Below are 21,765 nucleotides of genomic sequence, written 5' to 3'. Positions count from 1 at the left end.
TTTACTTTTACCCTGGCTTAGCTGTGATGGATGTCACTGGAAACAATGGGAAAACTCAGAGGATTCACTTACACTTCACTCCAGCACCAATAACCCTCAGCCTGCACACCTGGGGGAGCTGCTCGCACTGCAGCAACCAGGCCGGAGCAGGTTTGAGCACCAATAAAAGCCCATAAAGGCGAAAATGTCTGTCCCATGACAGGCCCTGGCCAGCCTCGGGCTCTCCTGGGTTTTCACTTCGTGCCTAAAGGGGAACGGAGCAGGGGAAGGGAGCAGGCCGTGCCTCAGGACTCTGCAGCAGGTCTCGCTACATAGCGAGGTCCCTCCTCCGCTTGGTCTCGTGCAGTGCTTGTCATTTTGGGGGAGATCTTTTTGTTCTGTATTTCACATTCGGGGGGCGCATTTTACGGGGGATGTAGCACATTTGTGAGGCAGCGCGCGCGCGGCCGCCCTGAGGAACCGCCCACTTGGCGCCCTCAGCGCGCGCTGCCCCCCTCACCCCGCCCCTTTAGGTACCGGGGCGCGAGCACCGTGACGTAAGCACCGCCCCCTCCCCGGCGGCACCGCACTCTGTGATTGGCTCTCGGCGGGCGGAAGTGGCCCCGCCCCCGTGCGCGGCCGGGTTGGCGGGAAGGGCCGGCGGGGCCTGAGAGGGGTCTGGGGCCCGACACAGCCCGGCACAGCCATGCAGGCCTTCCTCAAGGGCCCGGCCTCTATCAGCACCAAGCCCGTCGCTGCCAAGGAAAAGAGCGCGGCCGGGAGCAGCGGGGAGGGCAAGAGGACCAAACCCATCCCCTGGGTGGAGAAATAGTAAGGGAGGCTCTGGAGCAGTGGGGGTACTGGCCATGAGAGCGGAGGTTGGCTCATGGGGGTATACGGAGGTAGTTGGTGCATAGCAAAAGGGGACCGCAGGTGTGGGTGTCCCCACCAGGGAGAAAAGCTTAACTTCCCCTGTTATGGGGGAACTCCAGCACTGTGAGACACTGTAAGTGCCTTTTGTGGCTGCTATTGAGCAGAAAATCTTGGCCATGTCAAGCAGTGATGTTTCATCGCTGTGTTTTGGTGCATGAGTACATTTAATACTTTGTTTTTTTGAGAAGCCTTTATCACAAAGTGGTAAAATATTGCAGTTCAGCTTTTAAAAACATCTCAGGTGTTTACAACAGAAAAAAACAAGCAGCTTCCTGAGGAGTTATTCAGTAGTACAGACCAGAGGCATTAGACTTCCTGTTGTGATTTTGACTTAAACTACAAAGTTCAATGTGATTCTCCAGTATTTGATGTAATCAAAAGGGCAAATACTTTTCTCAGTTTCAGCTTTCCTATAAAACTTTGTTAGCTAATAAATTTTATTTAATGTCTTATTTATTTAGTCGTCCCAAAAATGTGGATGAAGTCGCCTTCCAGGATGAAGTTGTAGCTGTGCTGAAGAAATCCCTCGAAGGTGCTGATGTGAGTGTAATGACGTCTACCAATCAGCATTTTTAGATAGACACTTGTGTCAGTGGTACTGAAAATTTCTCTTTTCCAACTCAGCAGTGATTGTTTTTAAGGTGGTCCTTCATGAATGGGCTAAGTGACTTCCTCATGATAAATGCTGTTGTGATACATAGGTAAAGCTTTTCATATTTCTAATCCTCTAAGGTGGAATTGTCAGTTCCATTATGCAGTTTGGAGTTTTTTTTGGAAAAGCTCGAATGGCAAACTACTTGTTAGTAGTTTCAAACCCAGAAAAGATTTTGTTGTCTCCACACTGCTACTCCACTAGTACTTATGCCATTCACGTTTAAGACAAGAGGAGAAGGTTTTCCTTTCATAGACAAGTCTGACTTGCCAGTCACTCCTAAACATTTCTAGTGATCTGTCAGTGCTTCTGATCAGTTAGCAGTGAAACTGCTAAACACTAAACATTTTGGCTAATGAGAGGAATTTATAAGTGCCAGGTCTACTGCTTGGATAGCGGTTCCCAAACTTTTTAGGTTAAAGTTTCCAAGTAAGTCTCTTTGGCTTTAAAAAGCTAAGTATGGCAGTTGCAGGGTTGGCTTGCATGAGCCAAGAGTGTAGACGAGCAGAGCATTTGTAGTTGCATTTATTTGCTCTTGGATAAAAACTTAGTAAGTATTTGGTATGTTTGATGGTTAGTTCTTCCAAAGCAGGTGATGTAGAGGTGAAGGGGCTGAAGGGAGAAATAAAGGACATAGCCAAGAGATGGCTCTGCTTTTTTCCAAATGTGAACAATTCCTTCTTTTGTACATACTGTGACTTTTTACCTCCTCACCTAGGACAATCACACTTGTGCTTCAAAAGCTGTCTGTTTTCATGGGCTGCAGCTTTGGTTTGCTCTGCAGTGATATGAGTGCATTTCTCTCTGAAAATAATACTTTAATCAAAGCTTGCAGAAGCAGATGTACCTTATTTCTTTGAGCATATGAAGCTAAAATCAAAGTGGTACAACACAACTGCGAAAGATTTGTACTTCTTTCTTTAGTTCTTTTCTCCACGTTCAGTTTGCTTTGAGAATATTCTTGTAATGTGACCTTTTCAGGTAATGTTGACCCCAGAAATCTGTTTCAGCAGCAATGCTGCTGGATTACAGTATTTATAGAGTTGAGGTAATCAGGAAGGAACTGTTAACAGCAAAGGAGAAATGAGCTGCTGCCACCTATTCTGTCTGGACATATCAGTTGTGTAACATTGCTTAGGTGATGGGTTGGGAAGTTCTATTTTGAGCAACAGTTATTTAAAACCCTACAGTTTGTGGATCAGCAGTGTTTCTTGGATTCTGAGCCTTGTGCACTTGTGTTGACTTTTGGCCTTCTGAGTTGAAAAGACAAATTATAATTCCTGTTTATGGTTATAGGCTCTGTATTTTGCCATAGCTATCCAAACTCAGCAAGGCCGTTGAGAATAAAATCATGCAAAAATAAAATATTTGGGTTCTTTTAAAATTTAGACATTGTTATTAGTTTCTTGAAAGGACTCATTCTGTCAAGAAGGCAAAAGTGAATTGAAACTCTGAGATGGCTAGCATGTACTTCTGTAAGTACACATTACTGCAGAGGTTCTTACTGAGTTTGGAGATTTGGTGAGATCTAAGAAACAGCTGTGACAATGCTGCAGGTTTGAGTAATATGCTTTATTTAAACCACAGTGTTGGAAATGGAGAGTCAGTCCTTTGTTGATTGGCCTGTATTTGTGGGCCTTGATTTGGGAGCTGCTAAATGGAGCAGGACTTGTAACTGCCTATAACTAATACAGAAGTTGTGACTCCCTATAGGCAATATACCTCCATCTGTAAGTACACACATTGTCCTGTTATAAGCTGGGCACAGCAGAGTCCAAGGGGGTTTGAACTGGAGGAATTGATTTCTGTCTGCCAGAAGCATTGATTTGTTGTTGGTTTTTGGCAAAAAAACTGTAAACAGTCATGGTATTCTTTAGTTTTCATTTGCTTCATGATACCTTAATAACTGAAAAGAGAGTGTAGGATTATCATTGCAATTTGCATCTTTACTTGTACTGAAACTTCTGGAAAAGCATCTGAGATTTACGCTATATGAGGTAGCTTTCCCATGAGCAGAGCGATGCCTGCAGGTATCCTGCTTACTCCTGGCAAGCATGGAAAAATGGATAACCAGATCAGGTTGCAGTTTATTTAAAAATACTGCCACAGTTACATAAAGGATTAGGTTGTGCTTGGTGAAAAGTGGTGTAAATATTTCAGTGAGAAGTGAGCATAAATGAGGTTGAAACAGAAACAGTGATAAAGTTGGGGTGTAATGGAATTAGGAAACAGATTCTAATTAAAACCTTTTATCTGCTTGTGCTTTTTTTGAGGACAGTTGTGTGTGAATTAGCACAGAGGCATGAAATTATGAATCTCCTCACAAACATCTGCCTTTGCAATGTGCCAACCTAGCACAGAGATTGGTGAATTTTCAGCTGTCATTCAGTACACTTCATCTCTGTGGAGCTGTCATAAAAGATAGAGAGGAATAATACTATTGTGATATCTAAACTTGAAAAGGTGTTTACTAGTAGGGGATGCTGTTTGCTTATTAGTAACTAGGGAAACAAGCAACAATTTATTGGCAGAAAGAGCAGGCAAAACTTGAAATTCATTTATTTACTAGAAATTGATTGAAGATTGAAATTCTTCTATCTCTACTTTTAGGGTACATGCACAGTTGAGTTTGTGCTCTATGTCTTGTCTTAATTGTTAAAATGGGATATTTATTACCCAACTGATTGTCTCTATTTCATTTTCAGAATATGGGTTGTGTATGCCTGCATTTTTCTCTGCTCTTTGGCTGGTTTTGCTGTTCCCATTCTGCCTGCATTACATGCTATATTCAGGATAGAATACTCTAATCTAATTTTAGTTGACTCTTTAAAAATAGAATGCTTATTAAGGGCTAGAAATCAAGTCAGTCTGAGAGGTTTGTCTTTTTGCTATTGGTTAGAGGGAACTTTTGGATTCTTGTTTTAAGAATGTAGAAGTGGAACATCCCCTATTGTCAAAGACCACAGTTTTACAGTGATAGTTTATAAAGTGATTGCTTGAAATAGTAATATAGAAAACTACGACTCCTGTGTCAGCTGGGAATCTTCTTGATTTCAGCCAAAATTTTGTCATGGCTTATACAAATTTTGTTTGTACCAGCTTTGTTCTTTGTGTTGCTCAGGCGGATTCATGAAGATAAAGTCATATTCCCTCTTAGCTTTTGTTTTGCTGAGCTAACTAAATCAAACTCTTCAAAAAGTCACTTCTCATAAGATAGCTTTTTCACTTCTTTAATCACTTTTCCCAGTTTGAATTCATCATCCTTGTCTAAGGATGACCTGAACTGTGTGCAGCTCATTACCAGTTAGTATTAATAATTTACATCTGTATTAAAAGTGCACTATTAGGACCACCATATTACACAGGCTTACACTCCTTCTCTGACAGACAAAACAAAACCAGCTTATGTTTAATTCCATCTAATAAAGTTCAGATGTCTAGCAGATACTTAGTTATGTTCTCAAATTGAGAGATTTTTTTTTTTGCTTTGTGCTGCTAAATGTCTTCTTAAAATTACTGCTGCAGTCTTTGCTGTGCTGCTTTGATCTTCCTGTGTCAGCATATTTCCTTGATGCAGTTGTATTTTTCATGCTGAGGTCATGAATTAAATTATTTTAAAGATCAGTTAAGCTAATTTCTGTAAGAAATGCCAGTGGTCTCTCTTGAAAACTCCTTGGATGGCTGCAGGAATTTGCCAGGGCTGTGCTGTGCAGTGAGTTGTTGGCACTGTCCCTGTTGGGCTGTGTCGCTCTGGCCTCGCTGCAGCCCGGTGTTCCCGAGCTGCTGCAGTGCAGTTGGCAGCACAGAATTCTCAGCGTGGCTGGACAAGGCAGGCTGGGGAGCTGAGAAAGCAAAGGATGGTTTCGTCTGCACTGCTGGTATTACCTGGGCTGTTTAAGGCCATTCTTGGATAAATCTGGGTGTCAGCGCAGAACGGTAACCTCTGTAGGCTTTAGTGATCTCAGACATGCCCTGGAGTAAATATATAAAAATAAATATAGATTGGAATATCAGTTTGGATAGAACATGGGATGGTGCCACCAAAGAACACTTGTTCCTGCTGTGCTATAAACAGCAACTGTTGGCCTCCTTTAGAGGCCTAGAAGTGAAAAAATTGTCATTATTTACTGTGAGGAATAGACAGTTTCTGTTCTGTTAGGTGCTCATATTGTCAGTAGGTTTTCCTGTTAGTGGATATTTTTTTAATTTGCTTTTCTTACAAATGATGCCTTGCTGTTTCAGCTTCCCAATCTGTTGTTCTATGGCCCACCTGGAACTGGAAAGACTTCCACTATTTTAGCAGCTGCAAGAGAACTGTTTGGGTAAGCTGGAATCAAGTTGCTTCAGTGTAATCAACTGTCACATGTCTCCTAATCATGTGATGAAGTGCCTCTGGTCATTGCCTGCTCTTAGGTAGTTCCCAGCATTTTTTCAGGAATATCTTCATATTCTAATTCAGTTCTAACATAAGATCTCTTTCTCATTTGTCCTGTAACAAGTCACTGATTCCTGTTGCCGGTATAGACTTCAGCTTGGCAGCCATGTAACCACCTAACAAAGAGTATGGAAAGAATATGGTTTGCATATGCCTTGCGGAACCTTGTAAAGGAGTTTCAGTGTTTATGGTTTACTTAGTGAGTTGTTAGCTACACATAGATCTCAAAGTGCTTCATAAAATGGCTGACTTGTAATCTCCCTGTTATGCACCATTGAACTGTGTATGGGAAGTAGTATTGGAACTCAGACTAAAATTCAGCATGTATATGTCCATTAACTCTCTTTTAACACTTGGGAGTTTTTGAGCAGTGAACTCAGTGATCTATGAGCAAAAAATGGATGAGGAGGTGGTTTGATGTTATGATCAAATGTAATGCTGAATTTAATACCTCCCTCATTCCATTTGAAATCTTTAATCTTTGACTCACTGGTTTTTTTTGAGAGAACCACATCTACTTTAGTAGGAGGAAGACAGCTCCACATCATGAGTCCATTTTAATTACTAGGATTTAAAATCTGGTGTATTAATTGTTGGTTTGTTTCTTGTTTTTTTAAATGGAGTATAGTACTGCAGGTAAATACTGCATGTCTTATACTTTCTGGATATTTCATTCTAGTGATTCTGTTGTGGCATTTTACTTGTTATTTCACATTGCTCACAGGATATAAGTAAAAAGGCATATAATACAGTGCTCTGAGCATACAAAGCCAACTTCCTACTTTCTTTTTCCTGGTTAACTGATGTAATTTTATACTTCATTGTTTTTTGTAGCCTGGGAGGAGATTCTAAAAATAGCTAATGGAAATTCATACTTAACATTTTATGATCTCAACTTAACTGTCTTTTAACAATGTTATTTAGTAATGCTGATAATAATAATAATCCCTGCCATTCAAAACAGCCAGAAGGGTTGTTGTTATATTTTATGACATATCATTACAAGGGCTAGCAGCTAATGTAATAAAAATTTTGCAGGCCTGATTTATTCCGACAAAGAGTCCTTGAGTTAAATGCTTCTGATGAGCGTGGGATACAAGTGATTCGGGAAAAAGTGAAGGCTTTTGCTCAGCTAACGGCATCTGGAAGCCGTTCAGAGTAAGTGCTGGATCAAACCCCTCCTGCTTAGGACAAAGCATGTGGTTGTTTTTGTTTCTAATATAAATGATGGGTCAGCACTGCCCAGAAGTTGGCAACACACAGTGCTTTGGCTGAGCTTTTACTTCATGGAATTTCACATTGGGGGTTTGAATACCCGGAAGGATTTTTACTCTTGCTGTTATCATTGGAGGCAGACAGAAAAAACTCCACAAGGTCAAGACTTCTGGGTTTGGGCACATGTTGCTGCCTTTGAAGATGTTGACTACCACAGAAAAGTTTCTTTGGGTAAATTGTGCCAGAAGTCACTTCCCTAGTCCTTCTAATCTGCAGGGATTTCTACAATATGGGTATTGGTTTCTAAAAGGATTCTGGTGTCAGGTGATGGGAAGCCCAGTGCAGGTCAAGCCATGTGTATGGACTGTGGAAAGTATCAGGAAGAAACTGCATGCCAAGACAGCCTGGCAAAAAAATGGTATTGTGTACTGAAATCAGTCTGTTGAGTATTCTTGGGAGTTTAGGGAATCAGGAAGCCTGTAAAAAGAAGAGCTACATGAGGTGTTAAAGAAGCAGTTTACAGTAAGAGTATGTATTTTAGAGGACTGTTGCATTATTCAAGTGTTGGTCTTTCTATGGGAACTCAGTCCCCACCTTTATTACAAATATTAGTCTTTAATCTAAAAATGATTTTTAAAAGACTGAACCTCTGAATCTGTTCTATTTTTCATGGATACATGCTTAAGTAAAATATTATTTGCTATTTGCAGTGATTTTTCTGTTTATGTTTTTCACTGTTGTTTTTTTCCCCTTGGTCTGGACATTTCATGTCTGCTGAATAACAGATTTCTAATTTTTTAGTGGCAAAATGTGTCCTCCTTTTAAAATTGTGATCCTGGATGAAGCAGACTCTATGACTTCAGCAGCCCAGGCAGCCTTAAGACGCACAATGGAGAAAGAATCTAAAACAACACGTTTCTGTCTTATTTGTAACTACATCAGCAGGTACACCTGGAATTTGTTGCTTGTTTGGATTTGCTGTCTGGTCTGTAGTCTCTTTTTTATTTTTTCCCTGCTTAAAAGTTGATATCTAATTTTCACAGTTTTCAGTTAATAGAGATGTCACTATGTGCATGCAAGCCTGAAACAATACTTAGATTTCACTTTTAATTTTTACAATGTTGTGGTTTTAGGGTTATTTAAACCTTAAGGTATTTTAAACCTTTTCAGCCTGTGTTAGCTTTGTCTGTGAGAACTTGACCCACAACATTAATTTACCGCTCTCCTTCCTTTCTTTCAGAATAATTGAGCCTTTAACATCTCGATGCTCCAAATTCCGCTTCAAGCCTTTGTCTGACAGTATCCAACAGCAGAGGCTGTTGGATGTTTCTGAGAAGGAACATGTGAAAATCAGTAATGAGGTAACTTTGTGGTTGCCATGTAATTTTACTGCTTAATCCAGTGTATAATTGCAGGGCAGCAAAAGAAGCCAAGTCAGCATACTTTTCCAGGCTGCTCGATTGTATGAAATAAAATACATAAACTCGTTTATTCTCATTCCATAGATGAGATGATTTTTAAGTCATCCTAAAACCAGAGAAATGTCTACCAGAGAAAACTGAAGCCAAACTTTAGGGCTTTTTGTTCTCTTCTGAGTGTACTGGCATTAAACCATGCTTCTTTCTCAAACTGCCAGCACACATTTGTGTTAGTAGAGAGGTTGTTTTGTAACTTGTGTATTGTGCTTGGCTCTGATAGTCTGCTTTATGCACCACTTGGTGTTTTAAAGTAACTGCTGAAAAAGTGTATTGGATTTTAATTAACAGTGAACATTTAACTTAGTATTTCCTGACATTATTTTTCAGGCAGTATCATACCTGGTGAAAGTGTCAGAAGGAGACTTAAGAAAAGCAATTACTTTTCTTCAAAGTGCCACTCGCTTAATGGGTGGGAAGGAGATCACAGAGAAGATAATCACTGAAATTGCTGGGGTAAGCTGTGCCTTACAGCTTCTCCTGGAATTACTCTGAAAAGCATTTTTTCTGCCTCTGTCTGCCTCTAACTGCTCACAGTTTGGTAAAAAAGTAGTTTTATACTCACTAGTATTGCAGCATGGTAATGATACACTATCAACCAGAGTTTTAAAGACTGCCTGATTCTGTACACTTATTACATTGCAGGTTCCTGGCAACTTCTTCTGTAAATCATGGAAAACTGTAAAACAGTCTTATAATTCAAATTGAAGTTGAAATAATCTGCCCATAAATGTAAACTGTGGGAGTTTTTGTGGGAGAGTAGATTAGAACATTTTTTGGGGCTTTTCTATACATGTGTAAAAGTATAGATCATTGCAATATTGGTTTGGAAGCACCACAGGGAAATGACTTTCAGTAGCAGCTCCATTTTCAGCTTAATGTTCACAGTAGCAGTGACAAGGATCTGTGTGGATCCTGCTTTTTAATGAAACAGCAGTGGTTTGTTCTAGAATGACATAGGCAATACTGAGAGGCACAGGAAAACCCGAGAGAAAATGTGTTTAATAAAACTTGGGTGAAGGTGTTCCTTTTGCAACAAAATATCCCTGAAGAAGGGAATGTGGGATTAGGAGTTGAGAAGCTGAAAAATAAGTGGTCTTTAATGATGGACACACTTCCCATGAAGGTGCTGCCATAGTAGCTAATTGTAGGGGTTGGGAGGTTCTCGCTTTGAAGAAACCAGAGACAGTTGCTAATGTGCAGGGTTTTACAGAACAATTTCAAACATTTTCACAGTGAAGTCATTGTTCAGTTTTGTGTATCTGTAAACCAGCTGGTATCTGAATTGATATCAGCCATCTGAAACCTGGCAGAAATTGACTGTAATGATAGGAAAGAGAAGCATGACATTCCATTACTGAAAGAATGCTTGTTTAAAGCAAGGGAATTCAACTTTACATCTTCATAAAAACTTGGAAGTTCTTGGTCATTCACAACTTCTGTGACCCTGGAGTGACCTTAGTACAAAAGCTTCATAAAGCTTTGAAACCAAACTGTCCAGGTACTCAACTGACAGGAATCACAATGAGTGAAGGGTGAAAGAGGCAGCTTGTCCCTGCACAGTGACATAATGGCATCTGTCAACTTTTTTCCTTCTGATTATTGTCTGATCTTGTTGCATTGGGCTTTTTTTTGGATGTCATTGGTGTGTCACTGGAAATAAAACCTATTTGCTGTGTTCTTTAGGTGTAGAATGGTACAGAAAGCATTGGCTGATCTAACTGTTGAAGAATGTCCTCCTCTTAGTCAGTGTCCCAAATAAGCAGTTGTATTTAGGAAGGTGACTTTGACAGTCTATTGTCATGATACAGTTTTTGTTTTAATATCATCAGCATATGACAAATGTCACAGCCTAGTTCTCACTTTTAAAATTTATTGAGTCTGTCTCATATACTTGCTAGAAGTGGATAGGTGTGTAGAGGAATGGAATCCTGAAATGACCTCTGCCATGAACTGTTTATTACTGTAAGCATCAACACCAATTTTAAGTTTACAGAGTTGAAATTAAGAAATGTCACTTCTTGTTACAGGTCATCCCTAAAGAAACAATTGATGAACTGCTATTGGGCTGCCAGAGTGGTTCTTTTGAGAAACTGGAAACACTGGCAAAGGTAAGAGTTCTCGTAATGCTTAGGCCCTGTGAATCCTTTGTTCCAGACTATGCCTGAAGAACATTTGGCCTCAGTCAGTTTGGATGCTCATTTGGGAAGTGTCTCACCAGTCAGGACTCCCAGTCTTTCCCTTCTGAGGAAGGGCCGTCAGAGTTGCAAATAAATTTCTCTACCAATATGACCCTGGCTTTCTCCTGGGTTAAACTGATGGCATTGTAGATCTGCTTAGCTGAACAGAAAAATAAGGTTGCACCAATGCTGTTTCTATTTTCATAAACTTCTCTCTCCCTAAATGGCTTCACTTCAATGACCATTGTTCTCAATACTTGACATTTTTGTAACTGGGCACTACTGACTTTTTTTTAAAAGCTGTCTTTAGTTGCCATGGGCTTTATTTTATTAAAAAAGTTTTGGTCTTACAGATCTCTCAATGCCTGAGACTAGCAATGACCAGATGAAGAAAATAAATCCCAAGTAGGTGGCCCTTTAAAATGTGAAGGCTGTGAAACTGCCATCTGATGCTGTAGATGCCAAGCCCTCCTAATTTTAGAATAGGATTGGACAGGTTCAGTGGAGGTTGTTAAATGTTTTAAATGTATCATAAAATTTCCAAGATGAAAATTGCTTTGCTCTTGCAGCCTGTCTGAGGTGCTCATGCTGGGTCACTGTTGGGCAGGATGCAGGGCAGGGCTGTGCACAGGCTACTGAATTGCTCTCTACAATGTACAAGTTCCATACTAAATTGCAGTGCAGTCTCTCAGTTCAGACAGAATTTTTCAAGATTCTTTCCAGTTTCTGCTGGTGTTTCTGCTGCTGAATTACTTCAATTTTCCTTTCTCCCTGTGCAGAATCTCATCAATGAGGGGTTTGCTGTTGCTCAGCTTGTAAACCAGCTGCATGACACCATTGTGGAGAGCGAAGATTACAGTGACAAACAGAAATCTGCCATAGTTGAGAAACTTGCAGTAAGTCTAGCAGGAGTCAAAAAACCAAAACACATTCATCTCTACACATTGGTTTTTGTTTGCACAGTCTTTCCCAAAAAGTACATGGTGATTTTTTTTTCTGAATGTTTCTTGCTAGAATGCAAACTTTTTTCCTGAGAAATTTCACAGGAAATAATTGAAACCTAGTTGAGTGAATTATTATCTGTATCATGTTGTTCTAGTGAGTTCAATCAAGAGGTTTGTGGGTTTGGTTGTTTCGGGGTTTTTTAATATAACATGGGAGGGAAAACTAAGATGAGTTAGCACTTAAAAAAAACCTCAGGAGCTGCAAAATGCAAGTTTTTATTCTGGTGCATAAAATACGCCTTTCCAAAAAAGAGAAGATTAACTAACTTGCCCCATTTTTGATGAAGAAGGAAAGCCAGCTGTGGTGGCGGTTTTGCTAAAATCACTGCAGGCAGGTGCTGTGGATGCCCTGCAGTGATGCTCCAAGCAAGGGTTTGCAGGGCCAGTGTCACACCCCTTTGTGTACAGAACTTTCATGTGGTGGCCTCCTGTAGGAGATGAGATGAAGGCTGGAGAGCTCACGGTTCCCAGTCCAGTTGTGGGGGGGTGTGATGTGGCTGCTGGAGAAATCTGTGTTAAGAAAACAGCTGGCAAACTTCTTGTTCTCCACTGTACCCCAAGACACAGCTACCTTGAGCCATCACCATTTTTAGAGGGTTTTCCCTTCTCTGTTCCCTCTGCAGGAAGTGGACAAATGCCTTGCAGATGGTGCTGATGAATTCTTGCAGCTGATGAGTCTCTGTGCCCTTGTGATGCAGCAGCTCACACAGAACACCTGACTTCTCCGGCAGCTTTTGTTCCAGGGGTGGCTGGGGCTCTCAGAGCACGTGACTGTGTAGTATTGTTCTGGTGATTTTGCTATAAAAGAGCTGCACTGACTGCAGTTAGAAAACCTGAGGCTGGAATACTTTGTTCATTTTTTTACACTGGGTAAAGAGCCGAGGAGCCCCTTAAGGCTCCTGCTGTGCAGTTGATTTTTGTGCATTTACAAATGAAAACAATGTATCAAAGTGGGCATATCCATACTGAAGTCTACATTTGCTGCAAGCAGAGACAGAAGGGTTAGTCCTTGTAGTGTATATTGGCTTGGAATAGACTGACTTGACAGCATGATCCTAAATATCCCTATAGAACAGAACTTCAGACTGAACCCAGCTCCTGCAGGAGGTACAGCCTCCACCATCTTGTATCTCATCCTTTAGGGTTAAACGTGGCAAAAATCACTTTTCTAGTAAACATTCTGCAACTTTTAGTTCATTCAAGCTCTCTAAGGAAAAGCAAAGGGTAGGTGACGTTCTGAAGACATCACTTGAGACTTCCTGTCATCTCACTCCATTCTTGCTCACAATTATTTTTAAAGCTGTGACCTAGATGAACATCTTTGGGACATACCCTTTCAGAGATGCTGTTCTGACCACCAGTCCCTCCTTCCTGAATAGTTTGGGGGAAAAAAAAATACCCTTGGACAGGTATTAAGCATGAATGATGGAGTGCAGAGCTTTTTCATCAAGCAAGTACCAATCATTAAGTGATCCATTTTCTACTCTGATGAAAGGGTATTTCACTGTAAAGGACACAGGTGCAGCACCCCACAGCTTTGTCACTCGGGTCCACACTGGCACTTGAAGCTCACCCTGTTCCTGAGTCCAGAACCACCCCTGCAATTAGTGACAAAGTACAGGAGCTGTGGGCACAAGCACAAGGCTGCAGCAGTTGCCACCTTCAGCTCTACCCTGAGATATCGGGTTGCTGTCACCCTCCCCTCAACCCAGTAAGAACTATTTACAATTTAAGTGAATATAGAAGTATTTTATTGAACATTCAAACTTCATTAAGACATGTGCAATATGGCAAATTTTACTGGGTTTAACCCTAACTAAGACAATAGTATGATTGCTTGCTTGCTGGGGCTTAGCAACAGGGTCCAGATCACACTTACCACTAATTAAATACTTTATTGAATAAATACATATGAAACAAAAATGCATTTTAATGCTCTTATAAAAGTTTAGAGATTTTGAAAGGCCTTTCCAATTTAATCTGAGGTGTAAGTACATACAATAAAGGAAGGTAGGCTAGTTTAACATAATTGGCTGACTTTATACAGCACTTATATCTTTTAGTCCATAAGTAAATTATTAAACGATAAAGAACATCTAATACAACCACTTCTATGGAACTAGGAAATAAATTTCTAATAAAGAAAAAATTTACAGACCCCATGACTTTCCACCCAACCCCAACAGTCTAACCCTAAAGTGGACAAAGCCAATGGCTTTCCCCACAAGAGCTCACGACAGAAAGTCGCTTCTCTTATCAAAAATCTGTATTTCTGATCCGTAATGAGCATTGAGACAAGATTCAATATATCCCCAAAGAAAGAAGCACAATGCGCGTTGTGAATCGCCTATTCAGCAACAGCGAGCACTGGATTCACAACCACCTCATCCCGGGGATTAAATGAGATCAGCCACATTCATCGGCATCTCCTCCACTGTAGTATTGTAGAAAGTCTCAATGTCGCGCAGGATCCTCTTGTCCTCTTCAGTGACAAAATTGATAGCCACACCTTTTCTGCCAAAACGGCCACCCCGGCCAATTCTGCACAAGAAAGAGACACATTTACACCCAAGTTAACCTTAACCATCTGCTTTACATGTCTGCAAGATCCATTCTTGACTGCTGCTCTGATCTGCCACTGGCCAGTCTATGCTGCCTTAAAGAGAGCCAGCTGCCACACCCAAGTCACATCTGGTCAGGAAAAACCAGCAGCTGGTGCCAGCAGCACAGCAGGTCCATTCCATGGCAGGCAGCAGGGCACACACAGTTACTCTTTGGCTGCAAAGTAAGATTTTCATTTAATACTTGGTGCTGTGTTCTGAAGTCCTGGGTCAGTTTCTCTCTCTCTGTTCAACTATGCACCCACCCCTCATGCATCCACTCCCAAGCACAGAGCACAGGCTGTTGTTTTAACAATCAGACCATTACTAAGTTAATCCAATTTCATCCAATAACATGGAACAGCACACTCAATTTCAGAATTTTAATTCAATGAAACTTTTTCCAGTGGGAAAACTTAGGGTTTTTGTTGGTTTTCCTTAGAGAGTAAAATCCAAGTTCAATATTTTTAAGCCCACATCAGTGCATGTGGTTTAGTTACACCCACCGTGAGCTTCACCTTCCTACAGACTGCACAATAGAGCACCTTGCCAGCAAGAGCTAAATACACAGAAAGGGCTCACAAAACTTAGGGGATAATCATGACAAAATAAATAAATAAATACCAACTCGCTCTTTATTCAAACTGTGCCGCTTACGAATCCACGTCCTAAATTACGTCAACGTCGTTTCTGAGCACCATCTTGTGTCATCAACTGCTGCTATCGACTCCTGTATTTTTTTACATCAAGTAACAAAGCACAGTTTACTTAATTTAGGGACAGTCACTAGAAGCAGTTAACTAAACCTAGGGAAACAAACTCAAATTGCTACCAGAAGACACACACCACAGAGAAGAATCCCACTAAGAAGCCACCAAGAGCAAACATGGTACACACAACATGGACACAGCTGAACCTCCACAAGCGAAGGCAGCCCTACAAGCCAGAATTAAGGTCTATCATGTCACTGAGCAGCAACAACTCTGTATCAGCCAGAACCCAAATCAAGCTGACCTTACTGTCAAGATGCTGCACCAGCAGTAACAGTGTCACATTAGTACGTCACAGCCTATGTGACAAAAGGCAGCTCAGTTGCTGGCATTTTCCCCCCAATTCCAAGGTTCATCAGTCATCAACTGAACCTGTTACATATCTAAGTTTTCCCACTGCTTCAAGTATTCAAAAGTTCTGCTCCTCCCTTGTTTCAGAACCACTGCTGTGCAAGGCAGGGCTTTTTTAAAGCCAATCCACAAGTGGTTTTATTCCCTGCTAGCGCTGAGAAGTTTATGCATGGATGCTAACACCTCTGGTTTGGTGAGAACCACAGGATCAGGTGAGAGGACACGTGTGCCAAGGCCCACATCCAGTGCAGCACAGGGACTGACTGGGGGCAGAGCCAACTGACCTGTGAATGTAATTCTCACGATTGGTCGGCAGGTCATAATTGATAACCAGGGACACTTGCTGCACATCAATGCCACGAGCCTGCAAAGCAATGCCAAGTCTTTAATGAAAGTCAGGGGTGATTTTTAAACTTATCTACCTTGGGCTTTTGTCAACCACATCATTAGTTATGAACTACAACTGTGTAGTCCACAGTGGAGCATGGTATTTGCTGTTCCAAAAAGCTCTCAACAGTTCAGGCTACAAAAGCCATCACTGAATTATGAAGCTTTTGGGACAAGGCTGTAAGAGGAACATGTTTAATGGAAGACAATGCTCACCAGCAAGTCAGTGGTGATCAGGACACGGCTGGACCCTGATCTAAACTCTCTCATGATAACATCCCGTTCCTTCTGGTCCATGTCACCATGCTGGAGAGTTAAACAGAAGTACAGTACAGAATTAGTACAGTTCCAATGCACCAAACCAGAATATTCTTTAAACAACAAAGGCATGTATGAAACCTAGCGTCCCTACACCTGCTATGGGAACGAAGCAGGTAGGGATAGAAGGGGAACATTTTACTTTAAGCAGGGGGAACGATAATACAGCACTGCACAGCTGTATTATAACTTTCCTGCTTCTCACTGATATCCCCTCATCACCACTTCTTTTCCAGTAAATACACAGCACTTCAGTGACTGGAAGTAACAATTCTTACCAGAGCTGAGACTGTGAAGTCCCTGGCATGCATTTTCTCTGTAAGCCAGTCTACTTTTCTCCTTGTATTCAGGAAAATAACAGCCTGTGTTATGGTCAGTGTCTCATACAGATCACAGAGAGTATCCAGCTTCCATTCCTGAGCAAAACAAAGATAATCAGGAAACACATAATGACACAGACAGCTCAGTATGTAACACGGACTTTAAACAAGGAAAATAACTCAATTACAACTGACTGAGCATGCTCTTGCACACAATTATACTCAGTATAACCTGGAAACTAAGTGAAGTTTTTGCATCAATTGTTGCACCAAATCTTTAGACACAGGACACTGGACATTAAGAAAGAGGTCCACCCTAGTCCTTTTTGATCTGGTGCATAGTTGTTCTTCTTCTTGCATTTACTCTACTAGCATTATTGCAGAAACTAAAGCTCAGCCTTGGTTTCCGCAATTTTAGCACAGTGCTTTAACAAGAAGGTAAGAGAACTCTTAACTACTCCTGCCAGAGGCAAGTATAACCAATACCAACCTCTCTCTCAACATTAATGTAGAACTGCTTGATACCCTCCAGAGTCAGTTCTTCCTTCTTCACCAAAATACGGATGGGATCTCTCATGAACTTTTTGGTCACTTCCAACACATCCATTGGCATTGTAGCTGACAGCAACACAACCTAAAACATGTTACTCTGTTAGTACATACTCCATACAACGATTTTCATATGTACAATTCAGTTCTCAGCCACATTATAACCAGATCTGCATGCATCAACTTTACCATGCAAAAGCTTTTTTACCTGGATGTTTGTGCTTAGTTTTTGAAAGATCTCATAAATTTGATCCTTAAATCCACGGCTCAGCATTTCATCAGCTTCATCCAGAACAAACATTTTGATCCATTTTGGTGCTATTGGAAAAAGAGAAGCATCTCCTGAAGTTTCAGATACACACAATCCTTTACAAAAATCACACTTCTGTACTGAGCTTTCCAGCAGAACAAATACACTAAAGCTCTTAGTGGGAATGAGGCTTTCACTGGAAATTTATTAGCAAGGGCACAGTGAGATTCATACTTACAAAGATAGCGCCTGTTTAGCATATCAAACACACGCCCCGGAGTTCCCACCACGATGTGTGGAGCCTCAGCCTGGAGTTTCTGCATTTCATTGCGCACATTTGTACCACCAATACAAGCGTGGCATGTTGCTCCCATGTAGTCTCCAAGGGCCAGGATTACCTTCTGAATCTAAAAATAAAACCTTCCGTTAGTAGTTCATAGGACAATAAAGCTTAAGCCCCATTATCACAGGTTTTTATACACTTTGGAAGCTGAGACACCAAACAAGGTCTGTGGAGCTCTTGGAACTGAGAGCTGCTAGAAAGACTTTGCCCAACTTCATATAACTCAAGTGGTTAACTAGAAAGCAGAGGAACAGTTAAGTTACACTTTTGTTCTTACTAGTTGAGCTTGCCGACTGAGTGACTGCCATGAGGCAATTATTAAGCTGAGAGCAGGGCCACCAAAAGTGAGCTCAAGCTCTCAGTTGCTCAGGCCTGCATGGTAAGCACTTGGACACTTTTTGAGCTGTGTCCAAGGGCAGCACTATAGGCCAGGTTTCAAAACAAGTCTCACCTCAACAGCTTTAGAGTATAAGAAAGGCCTATATGCCAATATTTTTGTTTGTTTGTTTTCTGTTATGTTTAGCTTTACCTTGAAGAATTGTCACGTAACACTGGTATTTCTATCTATTCAACTAATAGTCTAGTTGAAAATGACAGTACAAGTTTTCTGCTTTAGAGTTGGTTCAACACTGCACTTAAAGACACCAGATTACTGATGCACTTATCCTAAAAATTCAAGTATTCTTGAAGTTATTACCACACACCCACTTAACGCAACAGAGTACCAAGCCTTGGAGGTGGAAGAGACATGCAATTATGTTATCAAGAGAACATACAAAGATACAAAACCATGTAAGTAACCAAATGCGCACAGCAGTTTTCATGTTGCACAACTGCATTTAAGTTTAAATAGCTTCCAAGTAAATTGTTTGTTTCCACTCAGAACACTGTGCTTTAGTAATTGTGTTTTTTCTGCTGAAGATGCTCCCTCCACTTTACACACAGCAGAGCAGCTGCCTCCTGCACTCCTGCCCCAGCACACCCTCCATGTTCATCAACTCAGCTATTCAAGGAGGCAGAGACCTTGTGGGACAGAAGCCAGTTTGTAACCCCCATTACTTGACACAAAAAGGGTTCTGAATGGATATTAATTGCAGCCCCTTAAGAAGCCTGGTAATGTGTCACAGTTGTGAAACCTGAAACCTATGCAACACAAAGTTTTTTAGTTTTTTAAACTACACTATCAATACCTGTTGAGCCAGTTCTCTGGTAGGGGCCAATACTAGTGCCTGGGACTCCTTGAGATCAATCTCCAACTGCTGCAGGATGGAAATAGCAAATGTGGCTGTCTTGCCAGTACCTGACTGAGCTTGAGCAATCACATCATATCCTAAAAAAAGTAGGATACACATTTACTGCTCCCACACAGGTCAATCATGTTAGTTTTATTTAATTCCCCTTGAAGTAAGTGATCAGTACTACAGAGTTCTCTCCATTTCAGGTCAGTCCCGAAAGATGGTGTACCATCATATCACTTGTTCAATCAAGACTGAAATTCATTATTACTGGACACTAATGAAATATATGCATTTTACAATGCTTAGTTATCTGATGTTGATATTAATGAATCTACTGCATACCTTTGATGCATGGAATAATAGCTCTTTGCTGAATAGCTGAAGGCTTCTCAAAACCATAAGCATAGATGCCCCTTAGAAGGGATTCTTTTAAATTCATATCATCGAAATTGTCAACAATCTCATTCCAATTACTCTGTAATAAAAGAAGAATAAAAAATAGTAAATTTAATACTCCTGTCCACCACTGATTAAATTCTCAGGTCAGTTCATAAGTGCTCACCTCGATGACACCATCGGGCTCCATTCCCTCTGGGCCGCCATGGTCTCTGCCATGAAAGAAAACACGCTGTTAGCGCAAGAGCCATCACCACGCAGAAGCGAGCTAACACCTCAGCTGAGAAAGCGGCGGAACCCGTGACAGATCATTCCAGCAGGTGCTCTCTCAGCTTTTGCCAATGGACAAACTCCTACCCCTCTTCCTCAGTGGCCTAGGCGCCAAGAAAGCTCGTTCCCAGCTCCCAGGGCCGGGCCCGACGCCGCGGGCATGGGCGCACCGAGCGCGCGCTCCCGCGGCGGCGCGCGATGGGGGGGGGGGGGCGGGCGCGCTCCCGGCGCTGCAGCGGGTCCCCCCCCGCCCCGCCCCGCCCGGGAACTCTCGCGAGAGCTCCACCCCTGGGATTGCGCAAACCGGGCGCTGCGGGCGGATGGCGCCGGGTGATCGCCCGGGGGGGGCCTCGGCCTTCCCCTCCCCCCGCAAAAAAATACAATGGTTTCGCCCTCGGCGCGGCCTGAAAACCCGGGGTGAACCAACGGCGCGTGGCAGAATATAAAAAAAAAAAAAATAAGAAAACCACAGAAAAGCATTTAAACATTTCAAACTACAATATATCTGTATACGAATGAATTTTGATTAAGTCCTTTTCAGGACTGACTAGATCGCTAAAGAAGCCAGTAACGAATACTGAGCCCCGAGAACTAGAGCTAAACCGTTGCTGAACCGCGAGCAAGGGGAGCGCAGGGACCGAAACATCTAGAACGGGAGGGGCCAGAGCGCAGGGCTGATTGACCACAGCGCCCTGCCTTCCCCAGCGCGCTCCAGCTCCCACCCCTCCACCTCTTTTGCCATTTTCTCTGCCTCCGCGTAACCCACGAAGCCCCCGAATGAGGAAAGAGCCCAGGCCCCCATCATACCTGCTATAATCCGCGGAGCCCCCTGACATGTTCCGATCACAAGCTCTGTCCTCAACTGAAAAGGCAAGCCCTCCGCGGCGCCCGCCTTATATACCCGCCCTGCTGCCGGACTCGTTGCTCTCTGCTCTGCGCATGGATATATACCTTATGCCACACGCAAAAAAGCACGAATCCTTCTGGATTAAATCTTCTGTCCCAAGAGATTCCCGTCACGCGACTTTTTGAGTTAATCCGAAGGTTGTGTATGAACCTCTGGGGTCTACGAGGTTACGTGGAACATAGAACTACTTTTTTTGTCAGATCGCGGAAGGATATTGCACCATTGAGTGCGTCACAGCGCCCCACTCCTTCCTCCCTCTGCCTCCCCTTCCCCCCCGCGCGCACGGGGTTTCCCGTCCGGTCCCTGCTGCAGCGTGGGGCGGGAGGGCGCAATGGCGGCGCCGGCTTGGCCGCGCTGCGGGGATAGCGAGCGGCCCTGTGGCTGGCGCGGCATAGCGGCCTTTTCGTGGCCGCGTTTTCCCCACTGTGTTGGTTGTTTTTGAAGCCCCGGAGTCGGGGGGTGACAGAAGAGAGAAAGAGGCTTCCTTGGGCGGGGGCCAGCGGCCGCGCATCCGCCCCATCCGCACACAGAAATGGCTCCAGCCTCCTCCTCCTCCCTGACAAGCGAAACACACCCCGAGCTGTCCCCCTGCGCTCCCAGAGTCGGGGCAGCGTTGGTAACTCCCGGAGAGGCCCTGAGGCGAAGGGGGCAGATGGAGGCCCCTCTGAGGGGGCCCTGGCCCCGGGCTCACACCCAGTGCCCACCGGTGGGCCCGGGGCTGAATCCCACAAACTTGTCCCGAGGCGCTAAGGGTGGATCATTCCTGAAGGGGATGCAGGAGTATTTGTAGGAGACAGATTAGGTGGTCCTCGGGGTGCAGCCGAAAGCACGGTGATCTGATGTAGGTCTCAGTACAGCGGTGTCCACGAAAAACCTGTCAAGAATGATTTAAAGGTTAGTGCAGTCCCAAATAAAGCACTAAGAGAACTGTTACTGTGCAAAGCGATTGCATGATTATGCCCAATGTTTTCCTACTATGGTAGAAAAAATATCGATCATTTTAATGCTCTTTCAGGTTTCACAATAATCTATTCATCAGTATTTTTTATGGAAACAAATAATATAAATTATAAGCAATAATTTTGTGCCAATTTTGTATATATATGTATCACTGCAATCTGTTTCCATAGTGATTATATATGTTGAAATGGAGGCAGTGCTTGAAAAACTCAGCCCTTGTCTAGAACACTGTA

General features: G+C 42.5%; 2 protein-coding genes and 3 non-coding genes across 5 annotated transcripts; 1 reads left to right on the top strand and 4 right to left on the bottom strand.

Moving 5' to 3' along the window:
- The first annotated feature begins 601 nt into the window (after positions 1-601).
- Positions 602-12,710, top strand: RFC4 (replication factor C subunit 4). Its single transcript, XM_005525052.3, has 10 exons — positions 602-810; positions 1,374-1,452; positions 5,807-5,886; positions 7,038-7,157; positions 8,016-8,159; positions 8,455-8,575; positions 9,020-9,145; positions 10,720-10,800; positions 11,649-11,765; positions 12,497-12,710. Exons 1-10 carry the CDS (start codon positions 686-688, stop codon positions 12,590-12,592), a joined length of 1,089 nt encoding a protein of 362 aa, XP_005525109.1. The 5' UTR covers positions 602-685; the 3' UTR covers positions 12,593-12,710.
- An 897-nt stretch (positions 12,711-13,607) lies between these two features.
- Positions 13,608-20,577, bottom strand: EIF4A2 (eukaryotic translation initiation factor 4A2). Its single transcript, XM_005525051.3, has 11 exons — positions 20,473-20,577; positions 19,562-19,607; positions 19,342-19,474; positions 18,952-19,091; positions 17,657-17,825; positions 17,377-17,486; positions 17,110-17,253; positions 16,578-16,715; positions 16,198-16,287; positions 15,879-15,958; positions 13,608-14,414 (listed from the first exon to the last, which is right to left on the bottom strand). The coding sequence occupies exons 1-11, from the start codon at positions 20,499-20,501 to the stop codon at positions 14,270-14,272; spliced, it is 1,224 nt and encodes a 407-aa protein (XP_005525108.1). The 5' UTR covers positions 20,502-20,577; the 3' UTR covers positions 13,608-14,269.
- On the bottom strand, positions 16,370-16,499 carry LOC148183618 (small nucleolar RNA SNORA63). The gene has a single exon (XR_015773534.1). It is a non-coding gene; the product is annotated as a small nucleolar RNA SNORA63 (small nucleolar RNA).
- Positions 16,879-17,059, bottom strand: LOC148183617 (small nucleolar RNA SNORA81). The gene has a single exon (XR_015773535.1). It is a non-coding gene; the product is annotated as a small nucleolar RNA SNORA81 (small nucleolar RNA).
- Positions 19,168-19,238, bottom strand: LOC148183616 (small nucleolar RNA SNORD2). Its single transcript, XR_015773545.1, has one exon. It is a non-coding gene; the product is annotated as a small nucleolar RNA SNORD2 (small nucleolar RNA).
- Positions 20,578-21,765: the final 1,188 nt, after the last annotated feature.

This window comes from Pseudopodoces humilis, chromosome 11 (genome assembly GCF_049639895.1).
Source record: "Pseudopodoces humilis isolate 2021_Gansu_Grassland_sample_001 chromosome 11, ASM4963989v1, whole genome shotgun sequence".
Classification (NCBI taxonomy): Eukaryota; Metazoa; Chordata; class Aves; order Passeriformes; family Paridae; genus Pseudopodoces; species Pseudopodoces humilis.
The sequence above is the reverse complement of the archived record's forward strand: the minus strand, read 5'-3'. Positions and strand labels throughout refer to the sequence as shown.